We start from the raw sequence: 23,108 nt of genomic DNA on the forward strand, positions 1-23,108 counted from the left end.
CGCTCGCTTAAGAAGAGGCAAGTATTCGGGCCTGTCGCCCCAATGCCCCCCCCAAAGTATTCCCTGTTGGATACAAATGGGTATTTGTTCGTAAAAGGGACGAGAATAATGTGGTGGTGAGATATAAAGCGAGGCTTGTAGCACAAGGGTTCACGCAGAGACCCGGCATCAATTATGATGAAATATATTCTCCAGTAATGAGTGGCATAACGTTCCGATATTTAATCTCAACGACAACAGGTTTAAATCTAAACATGTAGTTGATGGATGTTGTGACCGCATATTTATACGGGTCACTGGACTCGGATATATATATATATATATATATATGAAAGTCCCAGATGGACTGAAAATTCCGGATCCTAAAGAATCACAACATGTACAGTGTTAAATTGCAGAGGGCGTTGTATGGGCTGAAATAGTCTGGTCGGACGTGGTACAACCGGCTAAGTGAATTTCTCCTGAAGAGAGGTTACGTAAATAATGAGGATTGTCCCTGTGTATTCATTAGGAAATCCCAGAATGGATTTTGTATCATCTCAGTCTATGTCGATGATTTGAATATTATTGGCCACGCAGAGGACATTGAGGAGGCAAATGCCTATCTTAAGGTGGAGTTTGAGATGAAAGATATGGGTAAAACCCGTTTTTGCTTAGGCCTGCAGATCGAGCATCTCCCTGAAGGAATTTTAATACACCAGTCGACCTATACGAGAAGGAATTTTAATACACCAGTCGACCTATACGAGAAAGGTCCTTGAGAGATTTAATATGCTAAAGGCACATCCCGTGACCACCCCCATGGTCGTGAGATCACTTGATAAAGATAAAGACCCATTTAGACCAAAGGGTGAAAATGAGGAATTACTTGGGCCAGAAGTTCCCTATTTAAGCGCCATAGGAGCACTAATGTACCTTGCAAATTGCACTAGGCCTGATATTGCATTCGCGGTTAATTTGCTCGCAAGATATAGTGCAGCCCCTACTAGGCGGCATTGGGTTGGCGTCAAAACTATACTGAGATACCTCAAGGGCACTCTTGATCTTGGTCTACTTTTCTCGAAGAAAAATGATTTAACCATGGTGGGTTATGCAGATGCTGGATATCTGTCAGATCCCTATAATGCTAGATCTCAAACTGGTTTCGTGTTTCTCTGTGGTGGTACAGCTAGCTCGTGGCGGTCGTGTAAACAGACCTTGGTGGCAACATCGTCAAATCACTCAGAGATCATAGCACTATATGAAGCCACACGTGAGTGTGTTTGGCTACGTCGTATGATTAAGCACATCCAGAAGTCGTGTGGCCTTAATATTGTCAATACTCCCACTATTATCTATGAAGATAATGCAGCATGTGTTACACAAATGCAAACAGGTTATGTAAAGAATAACTTAACAAAGCATATAGCTCCTAAATATTTCTATCCTCATGGTCTCCAGAAGCAGGGTGAGGTAAAAAATATTGCAAGTTAGGTCATGTGACAATATGGCTGATTTATTTACTAAATCTCTTCCTGCTACTATATTTAGAAAATTTGTCCGAGGAATTGGAATGAGATTTTTGAAAGACTTGAAGTGTTCAGGGGGAGTCCGCCCCTGAATATTTGCTATTGCTCTTGGGTCCTGAAGATCCTACTACATATAATCCAGAAGATTATAATATGTCCTGAAGATATTAGTTGCACTCTTTTTCCCTTTGTGAGTTTTCCAGAAGTTTCTCACGTAAGGTTTTTAACGAGGCAACGAGTGTAATACATTAAGCGGCTACAATGTACTCTTTTCTCCATTCATTTTTCTCCCATTGGGTTTTTGAAGGAGTTTTTAACGAGGCATTTACTAGTCGCGGTATTCGCCCAAGGAGGAGTGTTAAGATATCCCTAGGGTTAGGGATAATAATGGGCTTATACCGAATATGCCCCCTGAAAGGTTGACTCTATATAATGGAATATGTACCTATCATTATGTGAATAAGAGATCAGTTCTATCCACATTTGTCTCTCTTGTGTTCTTCGTGTGTTCGGGATTGGGAAGGGAGATGGGTCATCTACATCTTCTCCACGCCTCATCTGCTGCGGGGAAAGAGACACGGATCAGGGGATTCGCAACGACACCTACATCTCAACATAGACATATACGATCTTCGTTAAGCTAGCCATCGAGTAACATGGGGCTACAATTAGATAGGACTGCGGCTTCTGGAGCCGACAATGCGTATTAAAGAGATGGCAGCCGAGACCAAACCAGCCCTTGCCGGACTTCCCCTTGGCCACACACCGGAGATGTTGCCCGGGCCGCCGTCCGCCACGCAACCCGCCAGGTCACCGCCGCCGCCCCGCCTAGCTAGCCTACTTGTCCGCTCCCGCTGGCCGGACGCGCGGGCAGCACAGTTCCTCCCCGTCCCCAGCTCGCTGCCTGCGCCGTACGTGATCATCTTCACCTTGGCCACCTCACGGTACCCAAACCCCTCAAGGTAAGAAAAGAAAAGAAAAACGCATTCCGGCGGGCAGTGCCGCAGCAGCAGCCACCCTCCTCCGGTGGTGGTGGATGCCCATGCCCGCCCTATAAATCCGGCCCCCGGCCGCCTCATCCTCTTCGGCAAGCAAGCTCGCAGCGCAAACGTTCCTCTCCTCCTCCTCTGTTGCCTGCAGCCCTGCACTTACTTGCCACAGCTCACAGAGCGAGCCGTACGCAGCTGCCGCGGCACAGCCACCACTGCGCCCGCCAGCAATGGTAATAACAGCTGCCAGGCCATGGCGCCGTGCCTGGTGCTCCCAATTACCATGGTGTCGTGATGCTGATTAGTTTCGATTCGAGGGGTTGGTCGGTTCTGAACTTCTGATCGATGTGTGTACAACAACGTGCGTGTGTTCAGGTTTCTGCCGGGGGCCATGGCGGCGGCGGCGGGCACGGAGGCGACGCCGACGACGCGCAGGCCGTGGACTTCCGCGGCAACCCGGCCGACAAGTCCCGGACCGGCGGGTGGCTCGGCGCCGGGCTGATCCTGGGCACGGAACTGGCGGAGCGCGTGTGCGTGATGGGCATCTCGATGAACCTGGTGACGTACCTCGTCGGCGACCTGCACCTCTCCAACTCCAGGGCCGCCAACGTCGTCACCAACTTCATGGGCACGCTCAACCTGCTCGCCCTCGTCGGCGGCTTCCTCGCCGACGCCAAGCTCGGCCGCTACCTCACCATCGCCGTCTCCGCCACCATCGCCGCCATCGTACGTCCCTGCAGCCGCAGCCACTAATAATCCTACTACTCATTACTGACGCAGAGAGATGTGTGTGCATGCTGACGCAGGGCGTGGGCCTGCTGGCGGTGGCCACGGCGGTGCCGAGCATGCGCCCGCCGCCGTGCGCCGACGCCCGCGGCCCGCGCGGGCACGAGTGCGTCCCGGGCCGCGGCGGGCAGCTGGCGCTGCTGTACGCGGCGCTGTACACGGCGGCGGCGGGCGCGGGCGGGCTCAAGGCGAACGTGTCCGGGTTCGGGTCGGACCAGTTCGACGGGCGCGACCCGCGGGAGGAGCGCGCCATGGTGTTCTTCTTCAACCGCTTCTACCTGTGCGTCAGCCTGGGGTCGCTGTTCGCGGTGACCGTGCTGGTGTACGTGCAGGACAACGTGGGCCGCGCCTGGGGCTACGGCGTCTCCGCCGCCGCCATGCTGCTCGCCGTCGCCGTGCTCGTCGCCGGCACGCCCAGGTACCGGTACCGCCGGCCGCGGGGCAGCCCGCTGGCGGTGATCGGGCGGGTGCTCGCCGCGGCCTGGAGGAAGCGCCGGCTCCCGCTCCCCGCCGACGCCGCCGAGCTCCACGGGTTCCACGCCGCCGGGGTCGCCCACACTGACAGGCTCAGGTAAGCAGCGCAAATTCTTGCGGCGGCGATAGTGTCCTTGTCTTGGCAGCTAGCAAGTGATCGGTCGGTCGAGATGCGCATCACGGCGGCTGAAGCTCGTGTTAGGCTCGGTGATGCTGTCTTAATTAGCAAGCGATGCATCCATCCATCACACGTGCTGTGTTAGGCTGAATTGAAGTGAACCGACCAGCAGTAGTAGTAGCTCGATCGATCGAAGCGAACAAAAATCTAACCGTTTGGATGCATGCCAACAGTCAGTCAGTCACCGGCAGTGGCAGAGCTGGGATTCAAATTGAGGGGGGGCTAATTTTCCTTTCTTCTTCTTCCTTCCTCCTTTTTTTTCTTCTTCCTCCTCCTTTCTTCTTCCTCTTCTTCACTCATACTTGAACAATGTCGGGGGAGGGGGGGCTCCATGAATTCCATGTTAGTAGGGGGGCTGGAGCACCCCTGGCTCCGCCACTGGTCACCGGGACGTGGTACGATGCTACGTCCCTCGTTTCGGTCCGTACCGGGAATGGGTACATTTTCTTTCTAATAGTGTTAAAATCACTCTTAACAACATTTCGCATACCACATTCCACGTTCCTCGATCAATCGATCCCGAAACTTTTGTGACTGTGCATGTCATGCCTCGCTGGCTGCCTGGCTGCATGATGAACACAGCAAGGACAATGACAGAACTGGCCATGGAATTTTTCTGTGCCACGAATCCACGATCATGTGCTGTTGGTACGAGCTATAGTACAGTTGAAGATTGCGTGCTGTGGCTGCCAATCTCGTCCAGATGGCTATGAGCCTTCACCTTCACCTTCACGTCGTGGTCGGAGCGGAGCCCCAGCTACATTAGCACGGGCCCCGGCCCTACTCGTCGTCGACGCGATCGGATCTGAGAGCAAGGAAGTGTTGTAGGCATGGCTCAGAGTTTGGCAAGTCTATTGTTGGCTCGAGCACATGCCACTTGTCTCGCTGCTCGTGTCAGTGTCACGGCTGAGATGGGCAGGGAGAAGCGGCTGGAACCGGTAGCGAAAGAGAGCCATCTCGACGGTTGCCAACACAGCTCGCAAAAAGCTCCGAATAGAGAGCAACAAAGCCTCGTGCCGTCACGCGCGCGATTGATACCAAGATTTTTTTTTAAAAAAATGTACTGCGACAAGGGAAGAAGCAGACGTGCTGCGAGAGCTTGCTACCGTGTCTTGAGCCTCGTTTCGGCTCGGCTGAGAGTCTTGAGACCGATGCGCCGGCCCAGTGATGCAACGACCTGTATGTACTGTGTCGTGTACTCGTGTCTGCCTATCACGTGTGTATCTCTAGTATTGTACGTGCTCGATCGATCAGTACTGATCGGATTTTGTACCGTACGTGGACGCTGCAGGTGCCTGGACAAGGCGGCGATCGTGGAGGCGGACCTGTCCGCCGCGACGGCGGACAAGAGGCGGCCGGCGGCGGCGTCGATGGTGACGGAGGTGGAGGAGGTCAAGATGGTGGTGAAGCTGCTGCCCATCTGGTCCACGTGCATCCTCTTCTGGACGGTCTACTCCCAGATGACCACCTTCTCCGTGGAGCAGGCCACGCGCATGGACCGCCGCCTCCGCCCGGGCGCCGCCTCCGGGTTAGCCGTCCCGGCGGGCTCCTTCTCCGTGTTCCTCTTCGCCTCCATCCTGCTCTTCACCTCCCTCAACGAGCGCCTCCTGGTGCCGCTGGCCGCCCGCCTCACTGGCCGCCCGCCTCACTGGCCGCCCGCAGGGGCTCACCTCGCTGCAGCGCGTCGGCGCCGGCCTCGTCCTCTCCGTCGCCGCCATGGCCGTCGCCGCGCTCGTCGAGCGCAAGCGCCGCGCCGCCTCCGCCGGGGAGGGCCACGTCGCCATCAGCGCCTTCTGGCTCGTGCCGCAGTTCTTCCTGGTGGGCGCCGGCGAGGCGTTCGCGTACGTGGGGCAGCTCGAGTTCTTCATCCGCGAGGCGCCCGAGCGGATGAAGTCCATGAGCACGGGCCTCTTCCTGGTCACGCTCGCCATGGGCTTCTTCCTCAGCAGCTTCCTCGTCTTCGCTGTCGACGCCGCCACGCGGGGCGCGTGGATCCGGAACAACCTGGACCGCGGGAGGCTCGACCTCTTCTACTGGATGCTGGCCGTGCTCGGCGTCGCCAACTTCGCCGTGTTCCTCGTCTTCGCCAGGCGACACCAGTACAAGCCCAGCGCCGTGCCGGCCGCGGTGGCGCCCGCCGGCAGCCCGGCGGACAGCGCCGGCTCCGGGGAGAAGGAGATGGACGACCTCGTCGCGGTCAAAGAGGCCGTGGAAGGGGTGGACGTGTAGTAGGGACGACGCGTAGGGCATCCATGTCAGACTCAGAACCGAGCGGGTGTGCTTTCGCTCTTGGGTAGTGTACGGCAAATTTTTTTGGGGAAAGCTAAATGTCACTCGAGCGTTTCTGGGTCTCTCCACACTCGATTTTTCCTCCGTCCGATCAGGGCCGTGTTCAGTTCCATTTTTCCAAATTCCAAATTTTTTTTTCGGCACTTGCATGGAGACTTAAATCTAGACGAAATAAAAAACGCATTGCGACTGCTGTCTGTAAATGGCGAGACGAATCTAATGAACCTAATTAGGCTGTAATTAGATGCTAAATTGCTACAGTAATGCTACAGTAAATAACCTCTAATGATGGATAAATTAGGCTCATTAGATTCGTCTCGCGATTTACAGACGAGTACTGTAATTATTTTTGTGATTAGTCTATGTTTAGTACTTCAAATATAGAAAGATGCCTTTTCAAAAAATTTACAGGCTGCAACCAAACACGGCCCAGGCCATCCGATTGTCGTCGTCGTCTGATGGTCTGACTCCTGTTGATTCGTTTTTGTTTCTGTTTGATGTGTGACATGTGGGTCGTGACCTTTTGTATATTTCGGATCGATCTGTTCTGACCAGAGTCCATCCACCATTCCAACATTTCCCCTTCGTTGAGCTCGTCCAGGTGCCGCGATTTTGCTCTCCCCCTTTCTCCGATCTCGTCTAGGTGAGGCGATTTGAGTTCTTTCGTTTCAATTTGTTAGTTGAGATTAGGGCACATCTGATTTTATTTGATTTGTTTCTGATTGGTCTAGGATTCTTCGACTTTTCCCCTTCTCTCTCTGATTCTGACCACTTGAGTTATTCGATTTTATCCAGCCATCAGATTGACGGATCAATATAGAGGGTTCCTTTTCATTTGGTTCAGTGCTGATTGGGCTCGCATCTGAATCTGGTGAGCTGCTCTCTAAGTCATGGCCATCAGTGTGTATTCAGTGAAATTTCTCGATCTGAATCGATTTGATTTTTTTTTGTTATACATCTGCCTGATCGGCAATACATGTGATGATCCACTTGGATGGCAGTTGGATTCTAAATCTTAGGCCCGGTTTGTATAAACTTCATTACTTCTCCTGCTCCTGATAGATATAGGCTATGCTTGGCAGCTTCATGGGCAGACCCACATTACTTCTAGTAAATCTGCATATTTCTATCAGCTGGGTTAGCCTTCTTTTTATGCAGCTTGTTACTTTATCTGATTCTATATCCTAGATGACACCCACACCAATAAGGACATCAACAAAAACTCACAGCAATAGACCATAACTCTCAGTCTAGCTCCAATATTTTTCCTCATTTAGTTATATATATAATTTGGATCGGCTGATTAGCAGTTTTCAACCAAGTTCTTTGTACGGTGCATTCTAAATTAGCTATACATGTACCTTTTCACATGTAGTTCTGCACTTACAGTCTATAGTTGTTGTAGTTACAGTAACCATTTTACTGTAATTCTTATATAAGCAAGATGTCATTTTTATTAATCAATATGTTTTCCACTCTGAATTGATATAGTTTCTCATATTTTTTCTTTAGTATCACACCACTTGAACCACATGCTACGTGATCATGTTCTATGAAATATGCATTTATAAATATTTACTGATTTGTTATGTGAAAAGAATTTTATCCGAATGATTGTTGCCTTCCTTTTTCAATTTGGCTGACAAGGATACACAGTGATAGTTATGCTTCTACCTCGAATTTTTGGTTACCAATTAATACGAGGTAGTATTGTCATTTTCGTATTTTATTTTGCCTCATGAGTAATTCATTTGAGGTTTACTTGTCTGCTATGTAAGGCCGATCAGGTTTTGTTACATGGTTTTAGTTATTTTTCTATCTGTGCCTACCCTGCCTTGGTTGCGATTTGGCACCTGATCCTTACGCACTCATGCCGCCTGCATGTTTTCATTTTACTGATATACATTCATCTAGTGCATAATCATATGAATGAACTTTATTGTTAACCTAGCACTTTACATATAAATTTGTTTATCTTATTTTACATTGCAGATCAATATTATTATTCTTCTAGCTCTTGTATATGAGTTACATGTACCTGCTGTTGGAATTACAGTCTAGATACTTATAAGTTACAGTTTCTGTACTGGTGTAAATCATGAAGAATTGTCATGTAAGTAGAGTGATAGTATATATCGTTTTAGTTTCTTTTTTTCACATTTGCCTACATATTCAGTATCTTTCTTATAATTGATCTACTAAGAGTTTAAATGCATTTATGTACATGAAAGGTTATTTATCTCTTCAATTTTGCAGATATGATCTTTGCTTTATGTTCCCTTCAACCAATTAGCACCCCCAAGGTATACACTGAAATCTCACTTTTTTTCTTGTTTTTTCAATCAGATATTGATGAATGGGTTTATATGAAATGCTTGACTCTAATTTTCACTTGGAGATATTGTAGAAGTTAGTTTGAATGTGAGAATTTGACATTTGCATTTGTGGGGTTTTAAACAGTCCCAAACAACTTTGTACATTTGGAAACCATAGAATAATTTTGTGAAATATGCAATTTTGTATTTTGCATCTGTTGTTTATCTTATTCCTAATGAATTTGTAATTCTGGAACCCATATAGCCTTTTTCTGCCTTTTAAAATTTTCTCCTTTACTTCTGAGTTGCTACACTGATCTCAATTTTCTTGTTTGTTATGGTAATGTCATGTATTAGAAATTTTTTGTTGATATATGTTATTATGGTTTCAATTTTTATTTGTTATAGTTCATAATATCTAAAATTCCAGTGGTGATTGTACCGTGAGATGTATGTAAACAAGGTGTAACTGATGTGATATTTTAAATATTTCAGGCAGTATCTTGTTTTGTTAAATTCTTCATATGATTTCTGTCTGTAGATGTATTTCCACTGAGCATATTTGTTTGAAAGGCACCATCTTCTCATCAGCAGGGATATCTGCATGTTTGGTGGTGAGGATGGCTCTCAGCAACGCCTTTGTATAGTTTGGCAACAACAACCCGTGCCCAGTTAAACCGTTTCAGACTGGCAGTTCAAGCTCTTGAGATATATAGTATTTCTGCTTCTGCAATGTGTCTGTTATATCTATCAACTATCATGTGAAGTGATACTAACACTATGCCTTGAACTGCTACCTATGATAGTCGAACTATCATGTAGTATTTTTGGCTGAAAATTTATGCAAAACTTTGTATATATGCTCCTGTAATGGCATGATCTACAAAGCCCAATTGTTCAGGCAAGGCTATATTTTAAAGTTCAGGTTATATTTGACACATTTGTTGCCAACCTCTTGCATGTGGAAATTTCTGCCTCTAATACATCATTTGAATTTGGTTTGCTGCCTTCTGATATATCTAATGTGTTTTATAAACCTATCCTTCAACTGAAGGCCTGTAACATTCGGATCCTTCATATTTGTCTGTGGTCACATACTCACATGATGTATGTGTTAATGATTTTTGGTTAGCCTCTACTCGCTGTGTATTCTTATGGACAACTATCCTGGTTTGTAATCTGGGACGTTGAGTTTTGATCTAGTGGTTGCAAATTCGTGTGTTGATTTTCTCTGAAACACTCGAATTTTCCTTCTCCATTTATCGTGTGATTTGACTGGACAAAATGCTCGGGTGACCAGATGGTTCAAAACACTCGAGTCTGGCATAGACAGTTCCATTTTTTTCTTGCACTTTCTCAGTTTGCTGCTTCGGCCTGCTCTCCTGTAAATAACTATGGAGACATACGAATTGAGGCGAAGTTTTGTTTCTTATCAAGTTTGCATCAACAAATGTTCAAATGAGCTTTACTGATACTACTGTCTGAACATGAATTCTCTGTCCATTCTTAGGCCTTGTTTGATCTCGTTATTATAATTATAATTAAGAATCATCGGCTCTACAGCTCTGCTATTTTGATACAGTACAACCATCCAGCGACACGATCCGTGCCAGCACACCGACCACCTTATAATCCAGCTTATCTACTTACTATCTATAATTCATCTAATAATTGAGTATTATGGTTGACAAAATCAACTCATCTCTAAAGATGGCAACTGACATATAATATCTGCCTGTCCGTGGATAAGAAACCCAATCCGCACGGATCTGGGTACGACCATATCCATACACAAGGATCCAGGTAACACACTATGCGGCTATACCTAACGGTTATTTTCTAAATGGCAGAAATATTGATATTCACACCCGTAAATCCGCCAGACCCGCTCTACATAACTGACATATGCGACCCTCAAGTTAATATGTATATATATATACCACTCTTAGGGTTTCCACCATCCCTCATCCACAACCCACCCAACATCCTCCTCTCCTCCCTCAAAAAAAAAATCCTCCTCTCCCAGACCAGCCGCCACTACCCTCTTCCGGTTAGGGGTGTCTATTCCTTGCTGCGTGCAATTGGAATCGATCCAATCGTAGCAGCGAGCACCCCACCACCCCTGGCGCCTCCGCCACCACCCTCCACCGCCGCCAATGCTAACCAAGTTCGCAGCTGCGCCTCTCGTCCATCGTTGCCGCCTTCTCCTCAGCCCGAACAATGGCCAATCCGCCACCACTGCCGCCCCCGGCCCCTTCCTTTAGGGGCACCGGCCATAGAAGCCTCGGCCTCCGGAACCCTAAAGGTTCTGCCGCCTTGACCACCACCCCAGCCGCTAGTGATCTCGCCGGTGGCCACTCCGCCCACCTACCACCCCTCCTCGGCCACCCCTCCCCCTTCCCTAGCTCGCTGGCGGCCACTTCCCCCTCCCCTGGCTTGGGGGGAAGAAGATGAACAAGGGTGGGGGGCGCTCCTGCAACGCGTTAACTGACACCCCCATGCGCGATGTATAGATTTCGCCCTTCGGCCAGTCTCCCCAATCCCCATATCCTCCTCACCTTCAGGCACACAGGCGAGGGCGTGACGTGCGAGGCATGCCGCAAGCCCAGTGTGGTGGCACTACATCTTCTCCCTTCTCTCCCGGTCCTTCCCCTTCCTTACCGCTCTGTTGGATGCGAGTGCAGGTGGAAGATTTTCTTTTTGGCGGATGCGGGCAACCCCGTATTCGAGGGTTGCAAGGGAGGAGCGAGGGGATAAATTGCAAATTCTAGAGGAAAGGCACCACACACCTAAGATGTGGTACCGACTCAAGGGGGAAGGCGAAGGAGCACGCTAGGGAAAGCAACACCGGCAGCCAGTGAGGACATCACCTTCTCCTTTCTTTCTTGTGCTCCCTTGTCCCTGATTATTTCCCTTTTACTGCCAAGTTTTTGTGATTCTTTCCATACTTCCACTAAAAATTGCTTTAAGAAGATAATATTTGAAAATACTTCTAAAATGTTTTCCAAAGAAATTAGAAGTTTTAAAAAGAATCTTATGTAAAATAAGTTGGTAATTTTTTAGAAAGAAGTTAGGGCCTTAAGGCAATGTGCGTGGGGAGATAAAATTATATGCGAGAGTGAGATGGTAAAATGAAAGAAGTTTCGAGAGAAAAAGGATATGTAACATCTTTCCAAATAAGATTTATTAGTAGGGGCGATCGGGGCACTTTTAGCACAAGCACTCAGTTAGCAAGACCTGTAAAGTTTCCATTGGTGAACCCAAAAGAAAGCTTAGCATATTTCTATCCTTTTAGTTTCAGGACGTAGTTTCTTTCAAAGGCAAAAAAAAACATTTGGGATTCAGTGAGTTCAATCTTTTGTGGAAGATGAATCATTTTTTCTTATTTGTTTGGAATGGTTGGTACCATAAATCACTTACCCCTCCCTCTCTCCCCTCCTCTCCCCGCCCCTTATGGGGAAAAAGATTGCTGCCTATTTTTTTTATTGTTGCCTAACTTGGATAGCATCACTCCAAATATTTGGGCTCCATGGTCAAAAATATGGGGACGTCTATTCATCGCTCTCTGCGATTGGCCGAGCGCCCCCGCCCGCTCTCGCCGTCGACCGCCTCCCTCAGCTCCGGCGGCCTCCGCCGCCGCCCTCCATCACCACCACGCTAACCAATCTCGCCGCCGCCTTCTCTCGTCCCCGCTGCAGGCCACCGCCCACCTGTTGTCCGGCCCCGCCCGACCGGCAGCGCTCCCACGCCGCCTCGCCCTCCGCCGGCTGAACCGCCGCCGTCCCCGGCCCTCTCCTTTATGTCCGGCGGCCATGGAGCCCGCCCCAACCCCCAGCAACTCGAAACCCTAAAGCTCTGCAGCCTCCCGCCACCACCCGGCCGCCGGCGACCTCACCGGTGCCCCCCCCCCCCCCCGCTCCCCACCAACCACCCCTGGACCCCTGCAACCCCCTCCCGTAACCCGGCGGCCACCACAATCGCGAGGAGGAAGCACAGTGAGCGCGGGCCCACCTGCAGCGACCGGCAGCTTCTTCTGCGACGCGTCCGCGCCCTTTCGCGCGTGCGACGAATAGAATTTCCGAAAAATATGGCTTCTCAACAAAGGTAACAATGTCGAGGGCAACCAAGTTTCATTCTAGTCGACAGCCAACAACAGGCACAACCTTGATTTGACATGTGAACCTATCCATATTTTTGGTCTCCCTCGTCTCAATCCAGGACGATCCAGAATTGGTGATGGTCGACGACGAAGATTGTTCCAAAATGGGGAATTGTCAGGCAACCACAAGCGCAACTGCAAAGGCAATGATGACATGACAGGTGAATCTAAGTTTTCCTCGTTTGTCTTCTATATCCGTATTGTGAAACGATCCCAAGGTTTATCATCTCCATTTTCTGCATTTGCTCTAATGTTTGGAAGTTGATGGCAGCTCCTTCTGTCCTCTTGGTCCATCCTTATATCCTACTCACGTGTGAGTGCAGAGGTCGGAACATTTTTTTTTTCCTTTATCTAAAAAACTAGAGATGCCATTAGTGCCAGCCCAATCGGAGGACCTAGAGGGAGCTACACATACTCAACTCACACCACAGTGGCACCTAATTCTCCAGTGCAACAATGTGGTAGCCAAAGAGTGCTTAGGCGATCTTGGTCAATGTCTTTTGAAATCTAAAGTAGGCAAACGCATGAGTTGAAGTAATTTGAAACGGCTTCCGAGTTTTCTCTGGGAATACAATGCCGTGCTCTGCACAATGCCGCTGCATTTTGCTAGAAATCCCCTCAGACTCTCCTAAAGACAATTGCATTGTTGCGATTTTTGCATCTAGAACTGACCCAGGTGAAATATTTGAGTCGCTGGAACAAATGGGTCCAGTTAGCTAGGTTGCTCTTGCTGAAAGTCGTAGAAGCCATCCAAGAGTCTAGTTGTAGGCTGCAGCAGGCTAGGACTTACTCCAATAGTCCTGTTCGGGAAAGCAATAGCAGCTCTTCCTGCTTAGATTATCGCCAACTCTAGGGATAATTTATTGAAGGACGTTAGAGCCACTAGCCAGGAAACAAATACTATCGGGTATGCTGTATATATGCATCCTGAGATACATTCACAGGAACAAAAAAAAAGGGCTAGTGGAAACAAATACTATCAGGTATGCATCCTGTGAACATCAACAGGATGAAACAATGGTTAAGTAGCGATAAAGTTGGCAAAAAAAAACACATATTGCAAAAGGATATATAATAAGAATGGAGCACCGAAGGAATAAAGGAACTTCATGGAAAACAAGAGTGTGTGATCGAGAGATTGGTTTAAACTTTAAAAACCTTTCTGCTGCAGGGAGCGATTCTTCCCATTTTGAATTCTAATAACTCGATCGATGACACAATAATAACTCAAAATTTATCACCTACTTAAAACACTAATTCCAAATTCATCAACAATTAAGTAACAGTTTAACTTACTGCCTAAACTATACAGTCGACTACAGTAGCAACTATCAGGTTGAGCTGCTTTCTTGATCTGTCTATTGTCACCATCAGAACTATTCTACTCCTCCAAGGAAGAAATCGAATGGATTAGATATTGCAAAATTCATTTAACATGAGTCCCTTAAATATTATGCCACCGAGGCATTGAACCAATCCCTTCTTTATCTTTATGTATCAAAACTCACATCATTTATGCTCTGACAACAAAATGAGCTGCAAAACAAGGGATATGGTTAAAATCTAACATGTGACTGCTGGGCAGATGTTAACTCATAAGTGCGCATGCGGCAATAATGTAAAAAAAATTGCATACCTGTTGGGCAATTCGGACTAGATGGTTACTGCCTCGAGGAGAACCCATTGGATGATCTTGCATGACAGGATCTAGATGAGGATTTTGCTTACCCAGGTCGCAACTCTTCTCAGGGACAGCGCGCATGTTGTATATAGACACACACTTGCGCTTCCTACGGTTGAATGTGTATTTGATATGTCTGGCACCTTCAGTTTGCTTGGAGGCTTCAGAACCTGTTTTTGCATGCTCTTCTTTGTTCAGGGAGATGCCAATTGAAGCATTACTTTTATCTAAAGCTTGCACGGGAAGTCCAGAAGATGCCTTCAATTTTTCTTCTTTGTCCAAGGAAATAATAGTAGAAGCACCAGCCTTATGTGAAGCTAAACTGCAGCTTCCATCCTCGGAAACTTCTTTCCGGATTGCAATATTAGTATTTGGTGTTTTCTGCTTTAGCTGGTCCACCACTAAGTTACCTGCATGTTGAGATTGTTCAGGATCAAACCATATCAGAAGGAACAACGGAAGGACTCGAATTGTAAAAAAAAAGTTTCTAACCATACCATAATCTGTAGCTTCACTTTTGGTCGATTGAAGGAGCACTGCAGAGCTCTTTTCAGGATAAAATTGACCATTATCTGCACCAGTCTGATGCATACAGTTTTCTTCAGTATATTTCAGAGGACCATTTTCTTCAGCAGGTGTATCTGAGCGATTCTGTGTCATCTCATAGATCAATTCATTATCAGACATGCTTTTATCACTGGTTGTCCTAAGCAAGGTGTTAGCAGATCTAGGAACACCTTTGGAATTACAAAATTCCTTTTCCACAACCCTGACGGTCTTTGTTCTTTTTCTCTTTTTCACTTGCATGTTGTTTATTGCAAGGGCATCAAGAAGTTCAGGGAAAGCAGTTCCCTGATTTAAGCTAGCATCCCTCCTGCCTATTTTTAAGTCTTTCTTGATATCACTTAAGGCCTCCCTAGCCTGTCCAGCAGAAATCTTAGGAGGTGATAGTTCCTGTTCAAGAGCCTGAAGAAGCAGCAAACACCCATTTCCTTCAGATGTATCAGATAACTTGTCTTCTGCTTCCCCATGCTCACTAGTAGAATTATCGAACTTATAACTAGGCCTGCTTCTTCTGCTTCTCTTGCGCTTGTACTTACCCAGAAATTTTGTTTGAAGTATCTCTTCCGTGATGGACCTTGTGTGGCATGGGATTTGAGCTGCATAATTCTGACTGGTCTTTGAACAACTATTTAATACAGTAGCCTGCTTCTGATTTTGCTTCAGGGATGCATCTGTTCCTTGAGCCGGTTGTTTAAGTGCATGGATACGCTGTGTGCACCCATTATGATTGAACTTAGGTTTCTTACTCCTTTCCATAAACGATGGCAGATCAGGACTACAATGATTTATGTCCAATTTTTCCACTGCTCCATTCTCTTTTGCGGCTATAGGAACAAGCCAAGTGTCATCACAGTCCTCTGCGTTCTTTTTATTCTTCAACAATATATTTTCTCCTTGTTGATGTATCTTAGAACGAGGGCTGGTGTCTTTGTTAGAATCAGCTTCCTTGTATGTAGGAAGGCCATTTATTCTTGCCTCAGCTAAGGTTTCCCTTGTCTGCTCTAATTCATTATGTGCCTGATGCAGCTCCACTTTAAGAGAGGCCATAATATTTTGTGCACCATGCAACTGCTCTTCTAGTTCCTTGATTCTTTTAACATGCGCCAAAGATCCCAGTTCTACCTCTTTAACCTGCACATACACAAACAAGTTTCAGGAATGCATTCATTATTAGACAAGAGAACATATAAATAAAGTTTGGTAAGACTGTAAACATATTTAAATGTTATTGAACAAATACTCAAAACAAAATAATAGGACCGCTGCTACATGGACAATTTTTTAAATAATTGTTCAAGCAAAAATCAAACTCCATTGACTTGCCCACTGCCCCAAGTTATGGCCTTATGGGGGGGAAATCCCTATGAGTCCTTTAGTTATTGAACAATTTTAGGAAAAATGTTAGTGAATATAGATACTGCAACACAATAGGGAACTGCTTTCCTGAAATTTGGATAGTAAATATAGTTAACTGTGACACAATAGGAAACTGATTTCCAGAAAAATGTTAGTGAATATAGTTAACCCAATATTTTTTTTGGAAATCATATAATATGCAACACAATAACTGACCCTAACTCAGTGGGAGATGAGGGCGTACATCCTCAACACCCACAATCAAGTCCTCTTCGATTAAAATTTGGCTACAAATTTATTCATATTTGTAGTGCCACCTTTTTCCTCCCTTGGTCGAGTTTTTTTATTAAGACGTGGCATGATAGGTTGTGATGAGGAGCACTAATCATGTTTATAGATAGAGGATCTTACTATACATGTTCTAGAAAATAGAAAGAAGAACTAGACCACAGGGACGTCCGCTAAGGCTGCTCCTAAGGTAGGGGGACACTGAACCCCGACTGATTCGGTACATGGTAGTAAGAAATCTCATGGAAATACCCGCATTTGCGAGCGCCCAGATTCAAGCCTGTGTGGGTGGCCTCCTCAGCACCATGCTCTACGGACTGAGCTATCACTGGCTTCGCCGATTTGTATTTTGAAAAATAATATTGTACTAAATGGCCCTTTTATACTTCATTCTAGGCTGAAAAATTGAGTGGGTAACTCATACTAACTGGACAAGCCAATAGCACTAAACCAGCTATGGAGAATGGAACCGCAGAGGAGTATTAGGAAATGTATAGCCAGGGATTTATTCATTCTATACTCCTTCCATGTATAACAGCCCATTGGCTATATATAATAGACAGCACCCTCATTATGGGTGAGAGGTGTCCTCCTAAAATCACTCTGCATGGTATCAGCTGACCAGGATCAGGGATGATCCCAGCCCTTCCTTCCACACTTTTTCTTCCCCTTCTCTGCGCGGTGTGTTCATCGCCGGGCAGCCACCTCTGATCGGCGCCCCCCTGCTGCACCCCTCCTCTGTAGGGCACTCCTCTGGCCGTGCAGCCTCCTGAGCCGCGCCGCCTTGGCCTACGCCGCTCCCCGCCCCATCCTCTCCAGCCGGCATGGCTGCCACCACCCCCTCTCTCACCAATGGCAGCATGCCTCCAACGAACGATGGCACCATCGTCGCCGCTGCAGGAGAACCTGCAGGAGCTCTCTCGTCAACGGTGGTGCACCCATACGCCACCGTTTCGGTGAAGTCCCATGTACCAGTGACATTGGTGCTCAAAAACCCAATTACACAAAATGGGCTTCATTCTTCAAATCGATGTGCGGCAAATTCAGCCTTAAGCCGCACATCGATGGCTCCACTCCTCCGGCAACCACCGATCCCCTCTGGCCACAGTGGGATCAGGCGGACAGCTGCGTTGACATCTGGATGTTCGGCTCCGTTGATGATGCCGTCCTCGACCTCACCATGGAAAGCGGCGAGCAGACCGCCCGGGAACTCTGGGTGGCCATTGAAGGTCTCTTCCGCGCCAACAAGGAGTCGCACGCGATCTTCCTCCACCACGAGTTCCATTACATGCAGCAGGGACTCTTCCATCACCGACTATTGCTAGTGCACGAAGACATTGGCCGATTCGCTCCATGACGTCGGCCACCCGTTCCGTACTTGCAGCTCGTCCTCAACCTCCTCCGCAGCATCAACCCAAGCTACACCAACACCGCCTCATCGACTAAGCTTCTCTAGCGCATCATGGCTCGCCTCCACTCTGAGTTTTCCATGACCGATCTTGGGAGCCTCCACTACTCCCTCGGCATCTCCGTTACGCGCTCCCATGATGGCATGTTCCTGTCCCAACGACAGTATGCCGTCGAACTCCTCCAGCGCACAGGCATGGCCGACTGTCACTCCGCATCGACCCTTGCTAACACTCAGGCCAAGCTCTCCGCGTCCAATGGTGCCCCAGTCATCGATCCTTCGAAGTACAGGAGTCTCATCAGCGCCCTACAGTACTTCACGCTGACTCGTCCGGACCTCGCTTACGCCATCCAGCAGATCTGACCTTTCATGCATGATCCTCACGAGCCTCACCTCGCGATGATCAAGCACATCCTACGCTACATGAAAGGCACCTTGTCGACAGGTCTCAACATTGGCAAAGGACCTATCGACTCCCTAACGGCCTACTCCGATGTGGATTGGGCTGGCTGCTCCGACTCCAGACAGTCTACATCCGGCTTCAGCGTCTTCCTCGGCGACAACATGGTGTCTTGGTCATCCAAACGCCAGACCACCGTATCTCGCTCCAACTCTAAAGCAGAGTACCATGCCGTCGCCCACGTCATTGCCGAGTGTTGTTGGCTGTGCCAACTCCTCCAGGAGCTCCACATCCCGATTGCTACTGCGACAATGTCAGCGCGGTCTACATGACGGCCAATCTTGTCCATCACCATCGCACGAAGCACATCGAGAGCGACATCCACTTCGTCCGCGAAAAGGTCGCCTTGAGACAAGTTTATGTTCTACATGTACCGTCCTCTCACCAGTTCACGGACATCATGACCAAGGGCTTACATGTACAGTTGTTTACTGACTTTAGGTCCAGTCTTTGTGTCCTGGAGCCTCCCGCTGCGACTACTAGAGGGTATTAGGAAATGTAGCTAGGGATTTATTTTTCCTTGTATACTCCTTCCATATATGCCAGCCCATTGGCTATATATATAATACCCCCCCCCCCATAATGAGTGAGAGGTGTCCTCCTAAAATCACTGTACAAGTAGGTTGGTTGAAAGCTACAGGTGCACAATTGTTCTCCAAGTGAATATCAAATATGCATTAGCATTTTTTTTTGGAAGAAGTATGCTTCTTAAGTGTTCATCCATGATTCCAGCAAGAGTCAGCTGCTCTTCATTTTCCATCTTATGTAAAAGAAATGGTGGTCAGAACAATAATATTAGTAAGCACTAGGACATAGGACAACTAAAGCAAAATATGGCAGAAATGTAATCGACACATCGTATCAAAACTAAGATAATAGTAAGTGGTCAGGTGGATGTGAGAATAATCACTTTACATTGCCATAGACCATACATATCAGTTATCAGACAACTAGCTCAGAACATTACTTATAGTGGAGGGGCATCACTATCTTTATTATAACGAATTAATGATACATACAACAAATTGGGTCATTACACAACGTGAAAGACTGAAAGTAACTGTATTGTTACTATGAACCTTCACAATAAGAACTGCACCAATGCTCTGTGGTAGCATGAAACAGTGGTGGAACCTTTCTCAGCTCTTTGTAGCAGACATGGCCTATAACACTGACAATTCCAATCTTATGCATTACATGGAAAGAAAGTCAACACAAAGTTATGAAAATAGTCTGCTAAAACATTAAGAATCATTAAATGATCATAGGACACGATTGGTGTACTTCTAGACAAAAAAAGTGTGATACAGAAATCAGCCCAAGAAAAAAAAAGATGTCCATGCAACAAATTTCAGGTTCCAAACGAGAGCACACCAAAAGCTGCAATCATATCAGTATGTGATTCTTTGAATTGTTACCCCTCAAACAAGCATTTTCTACTTGACTGAGTGACATATTTGGCACACGCAACAGAAATATAACTAATAACCAAAAGCCACCACGTATTTTTCATATCCTCAAGGCACTAAACCTTGGTTGTATACAAAAATCACCAGCACTGAAATTTTGAGGCACACAATATCAGACAAACTTAGTGAATTCATAACGGAGGAAAAGATAACCGGATAGAAAAAATAAGTGTATAGTCAAGTTAAATTGTATAAATCAGTGAAGATGCAGTGGCAAAGGCACATCAGAATCCTACTATCACTGAAACCAGTGCTTCCCAATCATTGCAATGGTTCCAGGCTTCCAGCAACCACAACAGCACCCTCCTTTGCTTTATATCATAATAAGAGCATAATAATCTGAGTACCCATTCAAATACTTGAGGCCTCCAACAATATGAACATAGCGTAAATCACGGCCCTGAGAACCTAGATAGGGTTATGGCAAATCTATAATACTAGACGCGAAGAGGGAGGAACAATCAGGAGGCACAAAATTTTGTTTTCCAAAGAGATTCAGTGATACCAAGTCTCCTAGCTGCTTAGTGACCCTTCTACCACCATGCACAGAAGAATGTAATAGTTATTTTGGATTCTGAAAGAATCGAGGGAGGGGAACGGATCCTCTTCAAACAATACAAGGTTATCTAAGTTCCAACAGAAATACAGAATCACTGCACAAACCGCAATGTAGAGGAACAAAATCGCGAGGATGAAATCATTATACTACAAGCTACAATTCCAAGCCATCCGAATGCAAAATTTCAGCTGGACCACCAACATCCCAGTAGCAGAAACCCGAAGCACAAAATTGATAAGATAAAATCTCTATCCCATGAGTTCCAAATCCCAGTCACGCTAATGCGAAATTTGAACCCGGACCTTCACCACGGCAATCCCTATAACAGAAACCAAAAGCACAAAACCGAGAAACCCAAATCCCTATGCAACGAGCTCCACTGTCATTTGAATGCGAAATTTGGCATGGACATTCAACCGCAATACCCACTAAAAGAAACTGGAGTTCCGATCTCCATCCGAAACAATAAACCCCTAAAACCTCCCCTAAAATGCAAAGACTCGCACCCTCCAATCTAGACTATTCGTACGCACACGAGCAAAATCCAAATACAATCCAAGCGAAAATGCTTCACAACGCACGCGCAACCCACGAGCAAACTCGACCAAAAGCGAGAGGTTCGGGCGGGGGATGGAGGGAGACTGCCGTACCCTGGCCTCCATGATGGCCTTGAGCCGCAGGAGCGCAGCGACGCCGTCCTCCTTGGCGGCCTCGCGCCCGGCGGCGAGCGCCGCCGCGCGCCGCTCCGCCTCCAGCACCCGCGCCGCCGACTCCTGCGCCATGTTGAGCATGATGCTCGCGAACGCCCTCCTCATCGCCTCCACCTGCGCGAGAACCAACCGAGCCGATCAGCTCAGGCAGCGGACGGCGCCCGCGCCGGGTTCTGGGAGCGGAATTTCACCTGGGAGTCCGCCATTTCGGAGCCGGGAAGAAATTTTGGGGGGAGGGAAGAGGGGGGGCTGGTTGTTCCTGGTGGCGTTGGGGGGCTCTGGCGGTTGGAATAGAGGAGTGGGAAATGGAAAGGGGGAAGGGGAGGGAGGAGGTGGGCGCAGGGCGCGGGCGCGGCGCGGCAGCCGCTGCGGCGCCTGCGCTCGCTCGACCTCGCCTTTTCACTGGCTGCTGCGGCGTCCGTTGGAGGGACTCGTTTCCAATTTGGGGGAGCGGAAGCGGAGGCGGCGGGCGGCGGAAGCCCAACTACCCAAATGTTCCAGGCATGGCGCAGGGGACCTTGTGGTTTGGGGAAATTGCGTGGAGGGGAGGAAGAAGGCACGAGAGATATTGGATTACGGGTGGGTGGGCCGGGCGCACGCAGAAATTCTGGACTGGAGCCTGGTTTTTGCCAACCGTGTATGGAGTAACTTGTAACTGAAATGATGCCGTGTGTTTTGAAATTTTAGAAAAAATTGTGATATTCTTAAGATTATTTTTAAGTAGTAATAAATGAGTAGAGTTGTCAATGGTAGAATCAAATGCAATTTTTCCTCTTCAAATTTAAAAAGACAGAGACAGGGGTGTGTGGAGCGAGCGCCCACTGGAATTCTGCATTGGATGCCAGTTTTGCCAGGCTGGTTTGGTGATACTAGTAACTGAAATGATACTCTACATTTGTGAAATTGTATTTTAGAAAGTAATAAAAGTTGTGATATTTTCAAAAAATTTGGAAGTAGTAATAAATGAATAGAGTTGTCAATGGTAGAATCAAAATGCCATTTTTATTCTAAATCAGTAGAATTTGGGTTCATTCCATAATCATTTAATGTTTGGTATAATCCCTTCAATTATAAGAAAAATATTAAAAATAGGGGTAGGTGGAGCGAGTGCCCACAGGAATTCTGCATTGGATTCTTGTTTTGATAGGCTGGTTTGGTGTTACTTAGTAACTTAAATAATACTCCACATTGTGAAATTTTATTTTAGAAAGTAATAAAGGTTGTGATATTTCAAAAAAATTTGGAAGTTGTAATAAATGAATAGAGTTGTCTATGGTAGAATCAAAATGCCATTTTTACTCTAAATTAGTAGAGTTTGGGTTCATTGCATAATCATTTAACGTTTGGTATTATCCCTTCAATTATATGAAAAATATTAAGATAGGGGTGTGTGGAGCGAGTGCCCACAGGAATTCTGCATTGGATGCTAGTTTTACCAGGCTGGTTTGTTGTTACTAGTAACTGAAATAATACTCTGTATTTTGTGAAATTTTATTTTAGAAAGTAATAAAGGTTGTAATATTTTTGAAATTTTGAAAGTAGTAATAAATTAGTAGAGTTGTATATGGTCGAACAAAAATGACATTTTTACTCTAAATTAGTAGAGTTTGGGTTCATTGCATTATCACTTAATTTTGGTATCATCCCTTCGGTTATAGAAAATACAGAGAGTGGGTATGTGGAGCGAGCGCCCACAGGAAGTCTGCATTGGATGTCGGTTTTGCTAGCCTTGTTTAGCATTATTGGTAACTGAAACGATACTATGCATGGTTGGAAATAGCCCGCTATAGCCTCGCTATAGCCCGCTAATAGCTTTTTAGGAGATCTACCGCTACGCTATACAACATTTGTTCGCTATATCCACTAAAGGAGATTTTATGAGATTTAGCCATGCTAAATGTCTGCTAAATAGATT

General features: G+C 46.9%; 2 protein-coding genes and 1 long non-coding RNA gene across 5 annotated transcripts; 2 read left to right on the forward strand and 1 right to left on the reverse strand.

Annotated features, from left to right (window-relative positions):
• Nucleotides 1-2,249: 2,249 nt before the first annotated feature.
• On the forward strand, nucleotides 2,250-6,318 carry LOC120656215 (protein NRT1/ PTR FAMILY 6.4-like). Its single transcript, XM_039934254.1, is given in 5 exon segments — nucleotides 2,250-2,730; nucleotides 2,873-3,223; nucleotides 3,304-3,854; nucleotides 5,227-5,551; nucleotides 5,553-6,318. Coding segments are annotated over 5 exon segments (1,842 nt in total). The 5' UTR covers nucleotides 2,250-2,727; the 3' UTR covers nucleotides 6,165-6,318.
• Nucleotides 6,319-6,655: 337 nt separating this feature from the next.
• LOC120656216 lies at nucleotides 6,656-9,507 on the forward strand. 3 transcript variants are annotated; one of them, XR_005667841.1, is made up of 4 exons: nucleotides 6,656-6,685; nucleotides 6,780-8,337; nucleotides 8,481-8,527; nucleotides 9,081-9,507. It is a non-coding gene; the product is annotated as an uncharacterized LOC120656216 (long non-coding RNA). The 3 variants fall into 3 exon arrangements; XR_005667840.1 differs by having other exon boundaries at nucleotides 6,661-6,867; nucleotides 6,956-8,337; XR_005667839.1 differs by having other exon boundaries at nucleotides 6,661-8,337.
• A 4,288-nt stretch (nucleotides 9,508-13,795) lies between these two features.
• LOC120656218 lies at nucleotides 13,796-21,682 on the reverse strand. The gene is made up of 5 exons (XM_039934255.1): nucleotides 21,385-21,682; nucleotides 21,134-21,307; nucleotides 14,877-16,074; nucleotides 14,335-14,789; nucleotides 13,796-14,234 (listed from the first exon to the last, which is right to left on the reverse strand). The coding sequence occupies exons 1-5, from the start codon at nucleotides 21,397-21,399 to the stop codon at nucleotides 14,208-14,210; spliced, it is 1,869 nt and encodes a 622-aa protein (XP_039790189.1). The 5' UTR covers nucleotides 21,400-21,682; the 3' UTR covers nucleotides 13,796-14,207.
• Nucleotides 21,683-23,108: the final 1,426 nt, after the last annotated feature.

The sequence above is a fragment of the Panicum virgatum genome, chromosome 1N, assembly GCF_016808335.1.
Source record: "Panicum virgatum strain AP13 chromosome 1N, P.virgatum_v5, whole genome shotgun sequence".
NCBI lineage: Eukaryota > Viridiplantae > Streptophyta > Magnoliopsida > Poales > Poaceae > Panicum > Panicum virgatum.

Coding starts and splice junctions, on each gene's coding strand:
- LOC120656218 (XM_039934255.1), bottom strand. Junction 16,075..21,133: donor AGGCCATCATGGAGGCCAGG/GTACGGCAGTCT, acceptor GTGTATGTGCAG/GTTAAAGAGGTAGAACTGGG. Junction 14,790..14,876: donor AAGTGAAGCTACAGATTATG/GTATGGTTAGAA, acceptor CTCAACATGCAG/GTAACTTAGTGGTGGACCAG.